The sequence below is a fragment of the Notamacropus eugenii genome, chromosome 4 (genome assembly GCF_028372415.1).
Source record: "Notamacropus eugenii isolate mMacEug1 chromosome 4, mMacEug1.pri_v2, whole genome shotgun sequence".
Lineage (NCBI taxonomy): Eukaryota > Metazoa > Chordata > Mammalia > Diprotodontia > Macropodidae > Notamacropus > Notamacropus eugenii.
The window spans coordinates 305,036,399-305,052,130 of record NC_092875.1 but is presented as its reverse complement, the minus strand read 5'-3'; the positions used below and the strand labels follow the sequence as shown (position 1 = coordinate 305,052,130).

Genomic DNA, 15,732 nt, shown 5'->3' with positions numbered 1-15,732 from the left:
ATTAGCCAAATGGAAAAGGAGGTTCAAAAACTGACTGAAGAAAATAGTTCTTCAAAAATGAGAATGGAATAGATGGAAGCTAATGACTTTATGAGAAACCAAGAAATTACAAAGCAAAACCAAAAGAATGAAACAATAGAAGATAATGTGAAATATCTCATTGGAAAAACAACTGACTTGGGAAAATACATCCAGGAGAGACAATTTAAAATTATGGGACTACTTGACAGCCATGACCAAAAAAAGAGCCGAGACATCATCTTTCATGAAATTATCAAGGAAAACTGCCCTGATATTCTAGAAGCAGAGGGCAAAGTAAATATTGAAAGAATCCATTGATCATCTCCTGAAAGAGATCCAAAAAGAGAAACTCCTAGGAATATTCCAGAGTTCCCATGTCAAGGAGAAAATATTGCAAGCAGCTAGAAAGAAACAATTTGAGTATTGTGTAAATACAATCAGAGTAACATAAGATCTAGCAGCTTCTACATTAAGGGATTGAAGGGCCTGGAATATAATATTCCAGAAATCAAAGGAAGTAGTATTAAAACCAAGAATCACCTACCTAGCAAAATTGAGTATAATGCTTCAGAGGAAAAAAATGGTCATTCAATGAAATAGAGGACTTTCAAGTATTCTTGATGAAAAGACCAGAACTGAAAAGAAAATTTGACTTTCAAACACAAGAATCAAGAGATGTATGAAAAGGTAAACAGGAAAGAGAAATTGCAAGGGACATACTAAAGTTGAGCTGTTTACATTCCTACATGGAAAGGTAATATTTTTAACTCTTGAAACTTTTCTCTGTATCTGGGTAGTTTGTGGGATTATACACACACACACACACACACACACACACACACACACACACATATTATATATTTATATGTTTTATATATATATATATATATATATATATATATATATAGAGAGAGAGAGAGAGAGAGAGAGAGAGACAGAGAGAGACAGAGAGAGACAGAGAGAGACAGAGAAAGACAGAGAGACCAACAGACAGAGAGACAGAGGGCACAGGGTGAGTTGAATAGGGAGGGATCACATCTAAAAAACCAAAACTAAGGAGTGAGAGAGGAATATATTGGGAGGAGAAAGGAAGAAATGGAATGGGGCAAATTATCTCACATAGAAGAGGCAAGAAAAAGCTTTTCCAATGGAGGGGAAAAGCGGGGAGGTGAGAGGGAAAAAGTGAAGCTTACTCTCATTACATTTGGCTCAAGGAAGGAACAACATGCACACTCAACTTGGTATGAAAACCTATCTTACACTACAGGAAAGTAGAGGAGAAAGGGTTAAGCAGGGTGTTGGGGATGATGGAAGGGAAGATAAATGGGAGGAGGGAGCAATTAGAAGTAAATACTCTTGGGGAGGGACAAAGTCAAAAGAGAGAATAGAACAAATGGGAGGGCAGGATAGGATGGAGGGAAATGTAGTCTTACATAACATGACTATTATGGAAGTCATTTGCAAAACTGCACATATATATAGCCTATGTTGAATTACTTGCCTTCTCAGTGGGGATGGGCGGGGAGGGAGGAAGGAATAGAAGCTGGAACTCAAAGTTTTAGGAACGAATGTTAAGAATTGTTTTTGTGTATAGCTGGGAAATAAGAAATATAGGTAAAGGGGTATAGAAATTTATCTTCCCCTACAGGACAAGAGAGAAGGTGGGGATAAGGGAAAGGAAGGATGTTAGAAGGGAGGGCACATTGGTGAAAGGGGCAATCAGAATGCTTGGTGTTTTGGGGTGGGAGGAGGGGAGAGATGGGGAGAAAATTTGGAACTCAAAATTTTGTGGAAATGAATGTTGAAAACTTAAAGGAAATAAATATAAATAAACAAACAAAAAAACAAGAATGATGCTTGCTGTGAAATACCATCAACTATTTCTTCCAGATTTCTACAATCAGTTGGAACTGGAAGAGAAAGTCAGTTGTACCCCCTAAATCACTTTCTGGAAGAGTGTTAACCAAATCAGGCGGAAATGAGCAACTCAAAATTTTTAAACTGTTGTGTTCTTAAAAAATTAATGAACAAAATATATTTTCTTTCCCTCTCACCTCCACCACTGGGTTGAGGGGGTTGACCCCTGTAAAAATATGCTGAGTCCAACAAAATTAAATCCCACACTTAATGCTGCATCATTGATGAATTACTGAAGGTGATTATTTTTTAAAATAGTTATTGCTTTTATTTTTGTAACACCTGCTTTCTGCAATAACCCTCATCTTCCTCCTCACAAAGAGTCATTCAATTTTTTTTGCATAAAGATTAGTTAATTAATTAATTTGCTTTCAGTTTTCTCCAATCACTTCCACAAGTCTTAGATTTTTCTCCCCCTTCCTCCTCCTTCCTCCCTGTTCCTCCCCCGCTCCCTCAGACTGTATTCAATCTTATATTAGTTCCAGACATACATTCTTATTATACACATTTTCATATTAGTCATGTTGCATAGAAGATTTAAAATAAATAGAAGAAACTATGAGAAAAACTCAAGCAAAACAAAACATAATATAAGAGAAAATATTCTGCTTCTTTCTGTGTTCCAATTCCATAGTTCTTTTTCTGAATGTGGAAGGCATTCTGCCTCAAGAGTCTTATGGGAAGGGCTAAGTTTACCAGAAAAATTTCTCACACACTGTGCTTGTTACTGTGTACAATCATCTCCTTGTTCTGCTCTTTTCTCTCAGCATCAGTTCATATAAGTCCTTCCAGGCCTCTCTGAAGTCTTCCTCTTCATCCTTTTTTATAGCACAATAGTATTCCACAACATTTATATACCACAACTTGTTCAGCCATTCCCCAATTGATGGGTGTCCCCTTGATTTCTAGTTCTTGGCCACCACAAAGAGAACTGCTATAAATATTTTTGTACACATGGGACCTTTCCCCATTTTTATGATCTCTTTGGGATACAGTCCTAGAAGTGATATTGCTGGGTGAAAGGGTATGCACATTTTTGCAGCCCTTTGGGCATAGTTCCAAATTGCTCTCCAGAATGGTTGGATTAGCTCACAGCTCCACCAACAACTAATTAATGTTCCAACTCTCCCACAACTTCTCTGACATTTATCATCCTCCTGTTTTGTCATGTTAGACAATCTGATAGGTGTGATGTGGTACCTTAGAGTTGTTTTGATTTGCATCTCTCTAATCAATAGTGATTTAGAGCATTTTTATATGGTTATAGATAGCTTTAATTTCTTCATCTGAAAACTGCCTATTTACATCCCTTGACCATTTATCAATTGAGGAATGATTTGTATTCTTGTACATTTGACTCAATTTTCTATATATTTTAGAAATGAGGCCTTTATCACAGACACTAGTTGCAAAAATCCTTTCCCAGTTTTCTACTTCCCTCCTAATCTTAGTTACACTGGGTTTATTTGTGCAAAAACTTTTCAATTTAATGTAATCAAAATAATCCATTTTGTACTTCATAATGCTCTCTACCTCTTGTTTAGTCATAAATTTCTCCATTTTCCATAAATCTATCATATACACCATTTCTTGCTCCCCTAATTTGTTCATATTATCAGTCTTTATACCTAGATCATGTAATCCTTTGGACTTTATTCTTGTGTACTGTATCATGCATTGGTTTGTGCCCAGTTTCCGCCACACTGTTACACAGTTTTCCCAGCAATTTTTTCAAACAATGAGTTCTTATCCCAGAAACTGGGATCCTTGGGTTTATCAACAGTAGACGGCTATATTCATTGACTACTGTGCCTTCAGTACCTGAAGTACCACTGGTCTACTCCTCTGTTTCTTAGCTAGTTCCAAGTGATTTTGATGATTGATGCTTTCTAGTACAATTTGAGATCCGGTAGGGCTATCAAGGTGTTTCTTCAGAATTCCCTATTGACTTTAGTAGTAAAACTTTCTTCTATTTGATCAAATTCTCATTTACTTGCTTTTTCTTTTTTTCCCCTTCTTTTTTATTTATTTATTTAACTTCTAACATTCATTTTCACAAAATTTTGGGTTCCAAATTTTCTCCCCTTTTGTCCCCTCCCCCACCCCAAAACACCAAGCATTCTAATTGCCCCTACTACCAATCTGCTGTCTCTTCTATCATCCCTCTCTGCCCTTGTCTCCATCTTCTCTTTTGTCCCGTAGGGCCAGATAACTTTCTATACCCCTTTACCTGTATTTCTCATTTCCTAGTGGCAAGAACAGTACTCGACAGTTGTTCCTAAAACTTTGAGTTCCAACTTCTTTACCTCCCTCCCTCCCCACCCCTTCCCTTTGGAAGGCAAGCAATTCAATATAGGCCAAATCTGTGTAGTTTTGCAAATGACTTCCATAATAGTCGTGTTGTGTAAGACTAACTATATTTCCCTCCATCCTATCCTGTCCCCCATTACTTCTATTCTCTCTTTTGATCCTGTCCCTCCCCATGAGTGTCGACCTCAAATTGCTCTGTCCTCCCCATGCCCTCCCTTCCATCATCCCCCCCACCCTGCTTATCCCCTTATCCCCCACTTCCCTTTATTGTAAGATAGGTTTTCATACCAAAATGAGTGTGCATTTTATTCCTTCCTTTAATGGAATGTGATGAGAGTAAACTTCATGTTTTTCTCTCACCTCCCCTCTTTTTCCCTAAACTAAAAAAGTTTTTGCTTGCCTCTTTTATGAGAGATAATTTGCCCCATTCCATTTCTCCCTTTCTCCTCCCATTATATTTCTCTCTCACTGCTTGATTTCATTTTTTTAAGATATGATCCCATCCTCTTCAGTTCACTCTGTGCACTCTGTCTCTATGTGTGTGCGTGTGCGTGTGCATTACTTGCTTTTTCTAAAACCTTCAACAAATTCCTCTTCCTACTTTTAAACCTATTACTATTCATTTTTTCATTATTTCCCAACCTTCAAAGATGATCTTTCTATCCACAAAAGATATTTATTCTTAAACACTCTGCTCTTCTTGAGACTCAAAGCACAATCTATCCACAAAGAGAGATGATTTCCTTTGCTTCTCACCCCCAATTAAACTTGATGAATAATTATGATAATAATAATAATACCCTATATAACACACTAAGAAACTGTAAGCATTTTATAGATATTATCTGGACTACACATCATCCCTGTAAGGTGGGGAAGGGGAGAAATAATTTGAAGATGAAGAAATAGAGGCAATGTGACTTGTCCAAACAAATAATAGCTGATGGAAAACCAAGAGTTGTATATTCATTAATTTCTTGCCCCATATTTGACTCAGCACTCACATCTAAAAAGGCTAATTACCATTGGAAGCTGTCTCCACTATGATCAAAGTAATATTTATCCCTCGTCCTCTGGGTACAAGTCATAATGCTAGAAGCTATAATCACTGACCTAAACCAAAATTTACATGTTATTTTCCGTTTTCTAATTTGGTGGTAAGAAAGATTAGTCAAGTGGTGGTAATGGGAGTCCTGTTATTGGCTATGTCAAAGGTGTCATGAGGTAATGATGCCTTTTAAAAGGTAGTCTTGGTGGCCTTGCAGTTCATAATATTCCTTGGTCTTCTAGTTTGAGCCTCTATTTCCATCAAAGTATCCAAGATGGTTGAGCCTTTTTTGGGAACCTGGAAACTTGTCTCTAGTGAAAACTTTGATGACTACATGAAGGAACTGGGTGAGATGTGCCATTGTTTCGGATGAGAGTTATTTCTTTCCTTTTTAAAGTGTTGGGGATGGCTTTTCTCTTCTTTCTTCTGGGTTTCTAGGTTATGCCATATTGACCTGAAAACAACACACCTTTTTTACATATATGCAACCCTAAATGACATTGTTTTGAAGAGTGTGTGGTGGGGACCAGGAGTATTTTCTGTATGCTGAAAAATCATATGGATTATAATAATCTATACTCAGATGTTATGTGAACATTCCTTAGTTAACAGTGGAAACAGCTTCCAAAAGGAATCAGCCTTTTCAGATGTGAATACTCAGTCAAATTAGGAGAAAAACTGATGAACATCTCTATTGGATATACAACTCTAGGTTATCTGGCAAGAAAAGCATCCTTGGGTATCCCATTTCCATCACGTATTATTTGTTTGGACAATTCACATTGTCTCTAATTCTTCATCTTCAGATTATTTCTTGCCTTCTCTACATTACAGATTTGGTGTATAGCAAGACCTGTATTCAGCTGGCTTTATAATATATATGCAAAATCTTAGATTTTAATAGTAAAAACTTCTGCTCTTGATTCAGCCCCTCTTTAAATGAGGAGCTAACAATTGGGGTATCAGAAAAGGCCTTGTAGAGGGTGAATATTGAGAGGTTCCTTGGAGAAAAAGAATTGTGACAGATGGAGATGAGAAGGGAGTGCATGCTAGACATGAGCAGGTGATTTGCAGGTGTAGAGAGACAAGAAATAAAGTGTCAATTTAGGGAAAGATCTATTACTCAAGTCTGGCTGGAATGTGGCATGCATGAAGGGGAATAAGATAAAATAGGGATGGAGCCTGTACTTATGATTCCAATGGCAGAGGGAGATCTCAATGAGGAAACTCCCTCTATCAATGCAAGTTGGTACCTTCTCTTCAATTTAGAGTTTTAGAGTTACCTGAAGTAATGAAAGGTTAAGTGGCTTGACCTACTTAGGATCTTACAACCAGTGTGTATGTGGGGTTAAACACTGGTCTACCTGCCTCCAAGATCAGATCTCTGTCCTTTATACCATGCTGCTTTAATGAGTAGTAGATACAAAAAGTCTAGAAAAAGAGGGTGATCACTAACTCAGAGCAGAAGCAATGTTAGGGGTCATCTAGTGCAGCCATATTCTTTTACAGATAAGGAAACTGAGGCCCAGATAATTTAAATGATTTGACCAAGGTCATATGATAGTGTCAGGATTTGAATTCAGGGTCTTGGCCTTGAGATTCAACATTCTTACTACTCCATCACAGGTTGAGGCCAGATCATAGAGGTCTGTATTTTATTCTAAGCAATAAATAGAAGTTGATTGTTTTTGAGCAAGGCAGAGAACAAGGGAAAGTCTTACAAAGATTGTTCTATTAGCTGTGTGGAGGATGAATAGGTGAATGAAGATATTGCAAGTATGAAGACAGATGGGAGACTAGAACTAATCACAATCTCATAAAGTGGTTGCATTGAATTCACACTGCATATTTCCAGTGGGCTGGAACTGATGACCACATTTTATATAATTATAACACTAAATACTATGAATTCAAATACAGTAATCATTTCAGGAGATTCATCATTTACTCTAATTGGACCTAGACCTATTATAGGAGTCCAGGGATGAGGTAATGAAAATCCTAACTAAGCAGGTGGTTGTCCAAATACAGAGAAGGAACAAATGTGAATTATGTTGTAGAGGCTAGTATAAATGGCTCAGGTAAGGAGTAATAAGGGAATAAATTATAGTGGTGACAGAGCAAATGGAGAGAAGTGGATGGATTTGAGAAAGATTTTGAAATAAGAATTAATCAAATTGGCAACTGATGGTGTATGGGGAAAGAGGGAGAAGGAAGAGTTAAAAGTGACTGTAAGCTTATGAATCTAGGGGACATGGAAGAGGAGGATGCCCTCAGCAAAAAGAAAGAAGTATATGCTTTTTGGGAAAAATTCTAATTGTATGTAAAAACAATTTTTAACATTCATTTTTAAAAAATATTAAGTTCCAAATTATCTCTCTCCCTTCTTCACTGCCCCCTCCATAAGATAGTTAGCAAGCTAATATATGTTATCTATGTGCAGTCATATAAAACATATTTCCATATTAGTCATGTTGTGAAAGAAGAAACAGACCAAAAGAAAAGAACTACAACAAAAATAAAGAAAGTGGAAATACGATGCTTTGCTCTGCATTCAGATTCCCTCAGTTCTTTCTCTGGATACGAATAGCATTTTCCATCATGAGTCCTTCAGAATTGTCTTGGATCATGATATTGCTGAGAAGAGCTAAGTCTATCAAAGTCAATCATCACACAATGTGGCTGTTACTATGTATAATGTTCTCCTTTTTCTACTTCCTTTCCTTTGCATCTGTTCATGAAAGCCTTTCCAGGTTTTTTTGAAATCCACTTGCTCATCATTTCTTATAGCATATATTATTCACATATATCACAACTTGTTCAACCATTCCCCAATTTCTCAATTTCCAATTCTTTGCCACCACAAAAAGTTATTTTTGTACTTGTAGGTCCTTTTCTCCCTTTTTGTGATCTAAAAAGAGAGAAGTATGAAAGAAGAGTGGGATTAGGGTAGACTATCATGAATTCTGTTTTGTATATGCTGAGTTTGGGATGTCAATTGGACATTCAGATAGAAGTGTCTAGTAGGCAATTGGAGATTTAGAGTTGGGTATAGCCTTGGAGATGATCATTGAATTCATTCAAGTGAATGTAATTACAAAGGGAAAACACGTAGAAAGAGAGAAGAGTTCAGCACTTAGAGTTGGAGAAACACCAAAGCTTAGGAAGTAGAATATTGCAATGATAATCCGGAAAAGGAGAGTAAGAAAGAATGGTCAGACAGGAAGGAGGAGAACCGAGAGAGTAGCATCACAGAAGGCCAGGCAAGAGTGTCCAGTATGAGAGGATTGCTAACAGAATAAGGGAGCTGCCAAAACTGCAAAGATGGCAAGGATTGGAACTAAGAAAATGATAGATAATTTAGCAATTAAGGCATCATTGGCAGCCCTGGAGTCTGGAGGACCTGAGTTCAAATCTGGCCTCAGAAACTTACTAGTTGTGTGACCACGGGCAAGTCACTTAACCCTGATTACCTCAAAAAGAAAATTAAAAATAAAGGACATCATTGGTAACTTTGTGAGATCAATCTTAGCATCATAATGGAGTTAGGAAGCAGATTGCAAGCAGCTGAGAAGTGAATGGAGACAGTGAATATAACACACCTCCTTTGGAATGTAGTCATTGTATTCAGATCTGATCTCTCAACAGTATTCTATGGCTTGGAAATTTCAATTTCTTATTTGTTCAGAACACTACTCAATTTAATTTGCACTAATGAATTGACCTATTTGTTAAGGCTGATATACCATATTTGTGTTTACATGAGGACATTCTGACTATGATACCTTAATCTAAAGACACTGAGCAGCTTACCAGTGGAGTTCAACCAGCAGACTACTCGTTTGGTTTGTGTCTTGCTGTTGTTACTAGATAATACATGACTGATTTTCTTGGATTATTGAAACAGATGCATGAAACAGGATATAGAGAAAAGATGCAAGTTCAGCTCAAATATTTCTTAACCAGAATCTACAGAGGGAGAAAATGTAGCATAATGGATACAAGGTTGGCTTTGGAGGTAGAAAGAGTTGAAATTAGGTCTCTCTTTTAACATAGACTAGCTTTAACTTCTCTAATGCACCAGGTGACACTTAAGACTAAATTAACAGATGAGTTGCTTATCCATATCAGTAAAAGGACTTTACACATTAGGAGTTTTCTCATACTGATGAAATCATACGTCTGGACCCTCTTCATCCCCCTCCTTTCCAAATATGTTTCCAGCATGTTGATGCACTATGTAGGTATAATCCTGAAATGGCCAAAGAATTTAAATCATATGAGGAAACTATGTGGTGGGAATGGAATGTGAGCAAGGGAAGTCAAAGCTAGGTTCTAGTCAATCAATCAGTAAAAATTCATTAAGGGCCTACTATGTTCCAAGCCTTATGTGCTGAACACTGAGAATACAAAAAGACAAAAGAAAAGACAGGCCTTGACCTCAAGGAGCTTACAATCTAATTGGCATTTCCCTGTCTCTGGCACTATCTATATGAACAAGTATAGAATCATATGATCCCAGAGTCTGAAGGGAACTCAGAAGTCATGAAGTTCAATTTGGGCCTGAGTAAGAATCCCTTTTATAACCAACAAACAGATATCCAGCCTTCCCTGAAAGACCTGCTGAGATAGGGAACTCACTAGGCAACCCATTTCACTGTTTTTGACTATTGTGCAGAAGTTTTTTGTTTTTGTTTTTTCTCCTTAAGCTTCAGTTTCCACATTTGCAAAATGGGTATAATCAGGGAATGTGCTAAAACCAGCTCAAACCAGCTGTTAAAAGCCAAGTGCTAAATTTTTGGTACAAACATGTATACCTTAGGTACCTTAGATAAATGCTACAAACCAGTGCTGGGCTTGGAAGTCAAGAAAACCCGAGTTCAAATCCAGCCTCTGACATTTGTTAGCTTTGTGATACTACACAAGTCACTTGACCTCTGTTTGCCTCAGTTTCATCAACTATAAGATGGGAATAATTATAGCACCTGCTTTGTAGAGTTGTTGTGCAGATCAAATGAGTAATATTTGTTAAGTGTACTTAGCACAGTGTCTGGCACATAGTAGGTGCTATATAAATGATAATAATAAGTCAGGGCTTGTTTGTCTAGTTTTTAAGTTTTAAGAAAACAATTAAAATGTTAATAATGTTAATGTTAATTGTTAATAATGCAGATTAAACTTAAAAATGTATAAACATTTTTCTGATGAGCCAGTTGGTTAACATTCACCAGCATCCCCTGATATAATTATATACACTGTTTACTTCACAGAGAGGTCATGAGAAAAGTGTTTTGCGGTACATATAGCTCCACTATAACTAATGGAACTTAAAGTAGTACTACATAAATGCAGGTTTATGATGCCTGACCTACGCGTCTAGCTCTTTAGGATTTACTTACTTATTTATTCTTTACTTACTTCAGCCTCACAACAGTTCTGCTTGGTATTTACAGAGTAGTTAAGTGCCTTTGTCCATAGTCCTATATAGAGCTAGTTAGACAAAGAATTCAAACTTGGTCTCTCTGACTCCAGGTCCCTCACCCTACCCGCTATGCTATGCTTCTTTTCATCACCATCTTAATAAGTAAGATTTCCACCAAGTAGGAGTCTGAGAGAAATCTAGAATCTTAAGACATTGCATTACCTCCCTCTTTCAGGCCTCTGGGAGTAGTAATACTGGGGCAATGATCTTATAAATGAAACCCAATAGTCTGAGAGAAGGAATGCAATTTCCCATACTGCCAAAGAGCCTCCTTGGAAGAAGTTGATAGTCTGGGAGCATCCAGCTTGATGCATAAATTGCAAAGAGGAGGCAAAGGAAGGTCCAAATCTATCACTAAAATGTATAATGGAGAAAAGAGATTTTAAATAGCTTTAAAAATGATTCATTTTAGCCATTTCTTAAAGATTGTAAATTTGATATTAGATTACAAATTCCTCATTAGATTGTAAGCTCTTTGAGGCCAAGAACTGTCTTTTGCTTCTTTTTGTATTCTCAGAATTTAGCACAGTACTTGGAGCTTAGTAGGCACTTACTGAAGATTTATTGAATTGAAGTCTTAAGATGATCAATGTCCTCAGAAAGGAGAATCAGATCTGATTTCTTATCTGACTTGTAGGAGTGAGTTTTGCTATCAGGAACGATGGAGGATTAGCAAAGTCCACTGTAACTATCAGTGCCAAAGATGAGGTGATGACCATCAAAACTGAGAGCTCATCCATAACCGTGGAGATCTCCTTCAAGCTGAATCAGGAGTTTGACGAAGTCACAGCAGATAACCGGAAAGTGAAGGTAAGCACTATTGCTTCCAGATGATGAAGAGCTGAAATAGGTTCACAGGAGTTTGAGAGCTCTCTTTTCCTGAAGAGTTCTTAGTTTTGAAGCTCTCTCTACACTGATTGCATACCACAGAACCAAGCACTTATTGTAATTCATTTTTCAGCTCTTTTGATAATGAATTTCAGTACAATAAATTGAATTAGCCTTTAACTTAAGCTCATCAATTTAACAATTTAAAATGGCCAAAAAAAAAAAAAAAAAGATTTAATTTTTAGTGCTGCTCAACCCTAGGGAGCTTTCTATTACTTTCCTTAAGTACCTTATCAGATGGAAACAGCTATGTGGTGCGGCAGTGGATAGTGTGCCAGGCTTGAAGTCAGGAAGACATCTTCCTGAGTTCAAATCTGGTCTCAGACACTTACTAGCTATGAGACCCTGGGCAAATTACTTTTTGACTCAGTTCCTCATCTGTAAAATGAACTGGAAAATGAAATGGCCAACTATTCTAGTATCTTTGCCAAGAGAACTCCAAATGGGGTCAGGAAGAGTCAGATATGACTGATCAACAACAACAAACCTCACCACACATTACCTGCCTAGAAACTGGGCATGTATATGTGTGTGTGTGTGTGTGTGTGTGTGTGTGTGTATGTATTTGTATATGAATATACATATATATATATATATATATATATATATATGATGTACATATTTTTTATGTGCATACACATGAGAAAATTTCTCTACCATTGTGGATTGTCAACTGCTCTGCAAATTCTAGTCTTGGAACATAGAGGATCCTGAAATATTAAGTGATTTGTCCAGGGCATACAGCCTGTATGTGTCAGGGGTAGGGCTGGAACCCAGGCCTTCCTGATTCCATGGCCTCTTGTTACTAGACCATATTACCTCTGCTGACTAGATAACCTCCAGAAATAAAACCCAGACCTATGATACTATTGCTTGAAGTATTATGGTAAAGATTTTGAAGTGGAAAAATGTGTAAATGGCCTTCAATGCATCAATAGATCTCAGTGAAGATACCTCTTCTATAGGGCCAGACTATATCAACTCCCCTTCCTCTCTCTCTCTGTGATTTTTATCCTTGTGCTTCTGTAAATTCTTCTCAAGCATCCCCCTAATTGACCAACTGCCTCCCCCTGTTTTTATCGGTACCAATACAGCCATAGAATGTGATAAATTGACACCTAATCATAAGTAAATCCAAATTTTCTTAAATAAAGTTATCAGTTTGTTGATTTCTAAAAGTAAGCCCTTTGTGGATTCCTAGAGCATCGTAATGTTGGAAAATGGCTCCCTGATCCAGGTGCAGAAATGGCATGGCAAGGAGACAACAATCAAAAGACAAATTGCAGATGGGAAAATGGTGGTGGTGAGTTTCTAGAGAACAGCTAGACTCATTTAACAGTCACATTGGATTTAATCTTGTTCTCTTTGGTCACAGAGGGCTGAACTAGCAGCAAAGGGTAGAAGGTGCAGAGAAGAATATTTAAGTTGCAATATCAGAAAAGTCTAACTGAGAATTATCTAAAAGAGGAATGTCACCTTGGAGGTCAAGTGTTCCCTTTCATTAGAGGTCTTTGAGCAAAGGCTGGTTATTGACAGTTATACAGAAAGAGCCTCTAAAATTCTTCCTAGTTCTGAGATTCTGTAAAAATTTCCTATTTTCTTTGAATGTCCTAAATTACATCTTTTTTTTTTCTGGGTTGGGGATTCAATAACAACTTTAGAACTACTTTAAAATTAAAGATGGAAGGGATGTCACAGGTCACCAAGCCTAACCTCTTCACTTTACAAATGGGGCATCCAAAGCCCAGAGAAGTTAGAGGACTTATCCAAAGTAAAATAGACAATATCAGAGCCTAGGATTCAAATACAGATCTTTTGACTCTACCCTGTGTACAAATAATAACAAATGTTCTTTCTTCCAGGTATGTACCATGAATAAGGTTGTAAGCACCAGAATCTATGCAAAAGCATGAAGAAATTTCAACATAAACTGCATCCTGAATTTGGAAAAAAGAAGCATCCATTACCCAGCAATAAGAATAGTGATTTACCCAATATCAAATTAATCAATAAACAATTTCCAAATGAAGTATGATTTTAAGAAATTAATCAGCAAGCATGATAAGTACCTACTATGTTCCAGGCATTCAGGAATACAAAGACAAAAATGAAACAATCCTTGCCCTCACAAAGGTCATATTGCATAGCTGAAGAGAAAATGCACAATTGCAAGTATATATGAAATAGAATAAAATAATGCAAAAAAAAATTTGGGGCAGTAGCAGATGAAAAGAAGTAGTCCCATGTTGGAAGTAACTTTTGAGCTGAACTTCTAAGGAAATTAGGAAATATAAGAGGTAGAAATGGAAAGGGAATGAATTCCAGGCCTGATGGATAGTCTGTCCAAAGGGAAGATGAAATGCCAAACAGGAGGGACAATATAACAAGACCAGTTTTTTTTTCTGATACATAGAGAGTGTGAAAGGGATTGATGTCTAATGAGGTTAAAAAACCAAATTGGAGGCAGACTTTGAAGGAATTCAAATGCTGGAGTAGAGTCAACACCACACCTCAGTGAAGAAGGCAGCTACTTATGAGGTATGATCTGAGAACCTTTGAAAAATTCCAGTGTTCTCCAGCATCTCTCCACCCATTCCAACACTCCAATATATTCATGATCTCATTAATGTAGAAATTTCTTCCAAGGAGGCAGATCATAAATCTGTCCATGTCAGTTCTTCCTGCATGAAATTAATGTTGAAGATTTTAGTAAAGCTTCTATACCCTGCAGAGAACCTGTCCTGATTAGTGAAAGCAAAGTTAGAGGGGAACTGTCCTTTTTGTTTAAATTTCTGGGTTTGCTTTTAACTTTAGAAACTGCGTTATTTTTTTGTTCTTTGTTATTAGTAATATTATTTTTGTTGCATTTGATGACTCATAAATGTCTTCTTGTATTCTAGCTCCACCTTTAGTCTAAGTGGTCCAATCTAAAGTTTATTTTTTTAAGGCATTATCTTTGTGAAATAAATATCCCATGGAGTAGCAATATATTAAAATAATTCACTTTACCTAAAGTACCTTCAGAACATTGAATGTTGGAAGATAGGAAGAATTGGAAAAGGAAAAAGGAAAAAAGGAAGAAGAGAACAGAGAGATGACACCAGTCTTATTGAATAATTTGACTTGCTTCATGATTCTGTCCAAGATCCAGCCACGCTGAGACCCAGGGTAGAAGATTCAGTTATTCATTGTGCCAAGTGTCCATGGTATAAAAGACACTCACTATGGCAGTGAGAAGAGAGTGAGGACATTATATACTACCATGGAGCTATTACCAAAGACTATTTTAAAAGCAATCATTGTCTTGCTTGTCTGTAATTTCAACTATTTAAAATAGTGAAGCTAGTGTAAATGTCACCACTGTGACAACCAGGCCTTCACAGAAAGCCACTTCATTATGGGGCAGGCCGGAATTCATAATTGTTTAACAAGAATTTGACTGTTACAGCTAAACCTACTCCCTCAGAAGCCTACTAAGTCCTGCTGCTAAAAATTTGGGATTTCCCAGGCCTGTATCAAGGTTGGATGGGGTTGGGATGCTGCAGGTGAAACTGAAATATAAATCATGAAAAGATAAAGGGTGCCTGTGATGGTGATGGAGTAAAAAATGAGATTTAAGTAGGATCATAGAATCCTAGATTTGGGGCTGGAAAGGAGTCTGAAACATCAACATGTCCAATCCCCTCATTTTACAGAAGAAGAAATAGCCCTGGAGGAGGGGGTGTGTTGGAACCAGCCTATAGATTTTCAGTGCGATAATTTATAACTCCAACATTACAAAACGAGGGCTTTATTTATTGTCTTGTTGGTCTTTGAGGCTTAAGAAAGTTGTAGAGAAAACATTAATAATGAAGATTAAACTTAAACGTATGTTGTGGGTACATTTATTTTTTCAGAGACCCTATTCTGAAACATTTACCAGCATATCCAGACAGGTTAAGTTACTTGCTCAGGTGACGCAGCTAATAGCTATTTAACATGGAATTCAAACAGATCTTTTTTTTTTTTTTTATTTTTTATTTTTTATTTTTTTTATTTTGTAATGTTTAACAATCACTGCCATACA

General features: G+C 36.9%; 1 protein-coding gene across 1 annotated transcript; it reads left to right on the top strand.

Moving 5' to 3' along the window:
- The first annotated feature begins 5,555 nt into the window (after window positions 1-5,555).
- Window positions 5,556-15,521, top strand: LOC140501398 (fatty acid-binding protein 9-like). The gene is made up of 4 exons (XM_072604970.1): window positions 5,556-5,643; window positions 11,416-11,588; window positions 12,868-12,969; window positions 13,529-15,521. Exons 1-4 carry the CDS (start codon window positions 5,571-5,573, stop codon window positions 13,577-13,579), a joined length of 399 nt encoding a protein of 132 aa, XP_072461071.1. The 5' UTR covers window positions 5,556-5,570; the 3' UTR covers window positions 13,580-15,521.
- The last annotated feature ends 211 nt before the right edge of the window (window positions 15,522-15,732 follow it).

Excerpts from the sequence above, each read along its gene's own strand:
- LOC140501398 (XM_072604970.1), top strand. The coding sequence starts at position 5,571 with ATGGTTGAGCCTTTTTTGGGAACCTGGAAACTTGTCTCTAGTGAAAAC. Across the intron at positions 5,644-11,415 it reads TGACTACATGAAGGAACTGG|GAGTGAGTTTTGCTATCAGG; the intron begins GTGAGATGTGCC and ends TCTGACTTGTAG. Across the intron at positions 11,589-12,867 it reads CAGATAACCGGAAAGTGAAG|AGCATCGTAATGTTGGAAAA; the intron begins GTAAGCACTATT and ends GTGGATTCCTAG.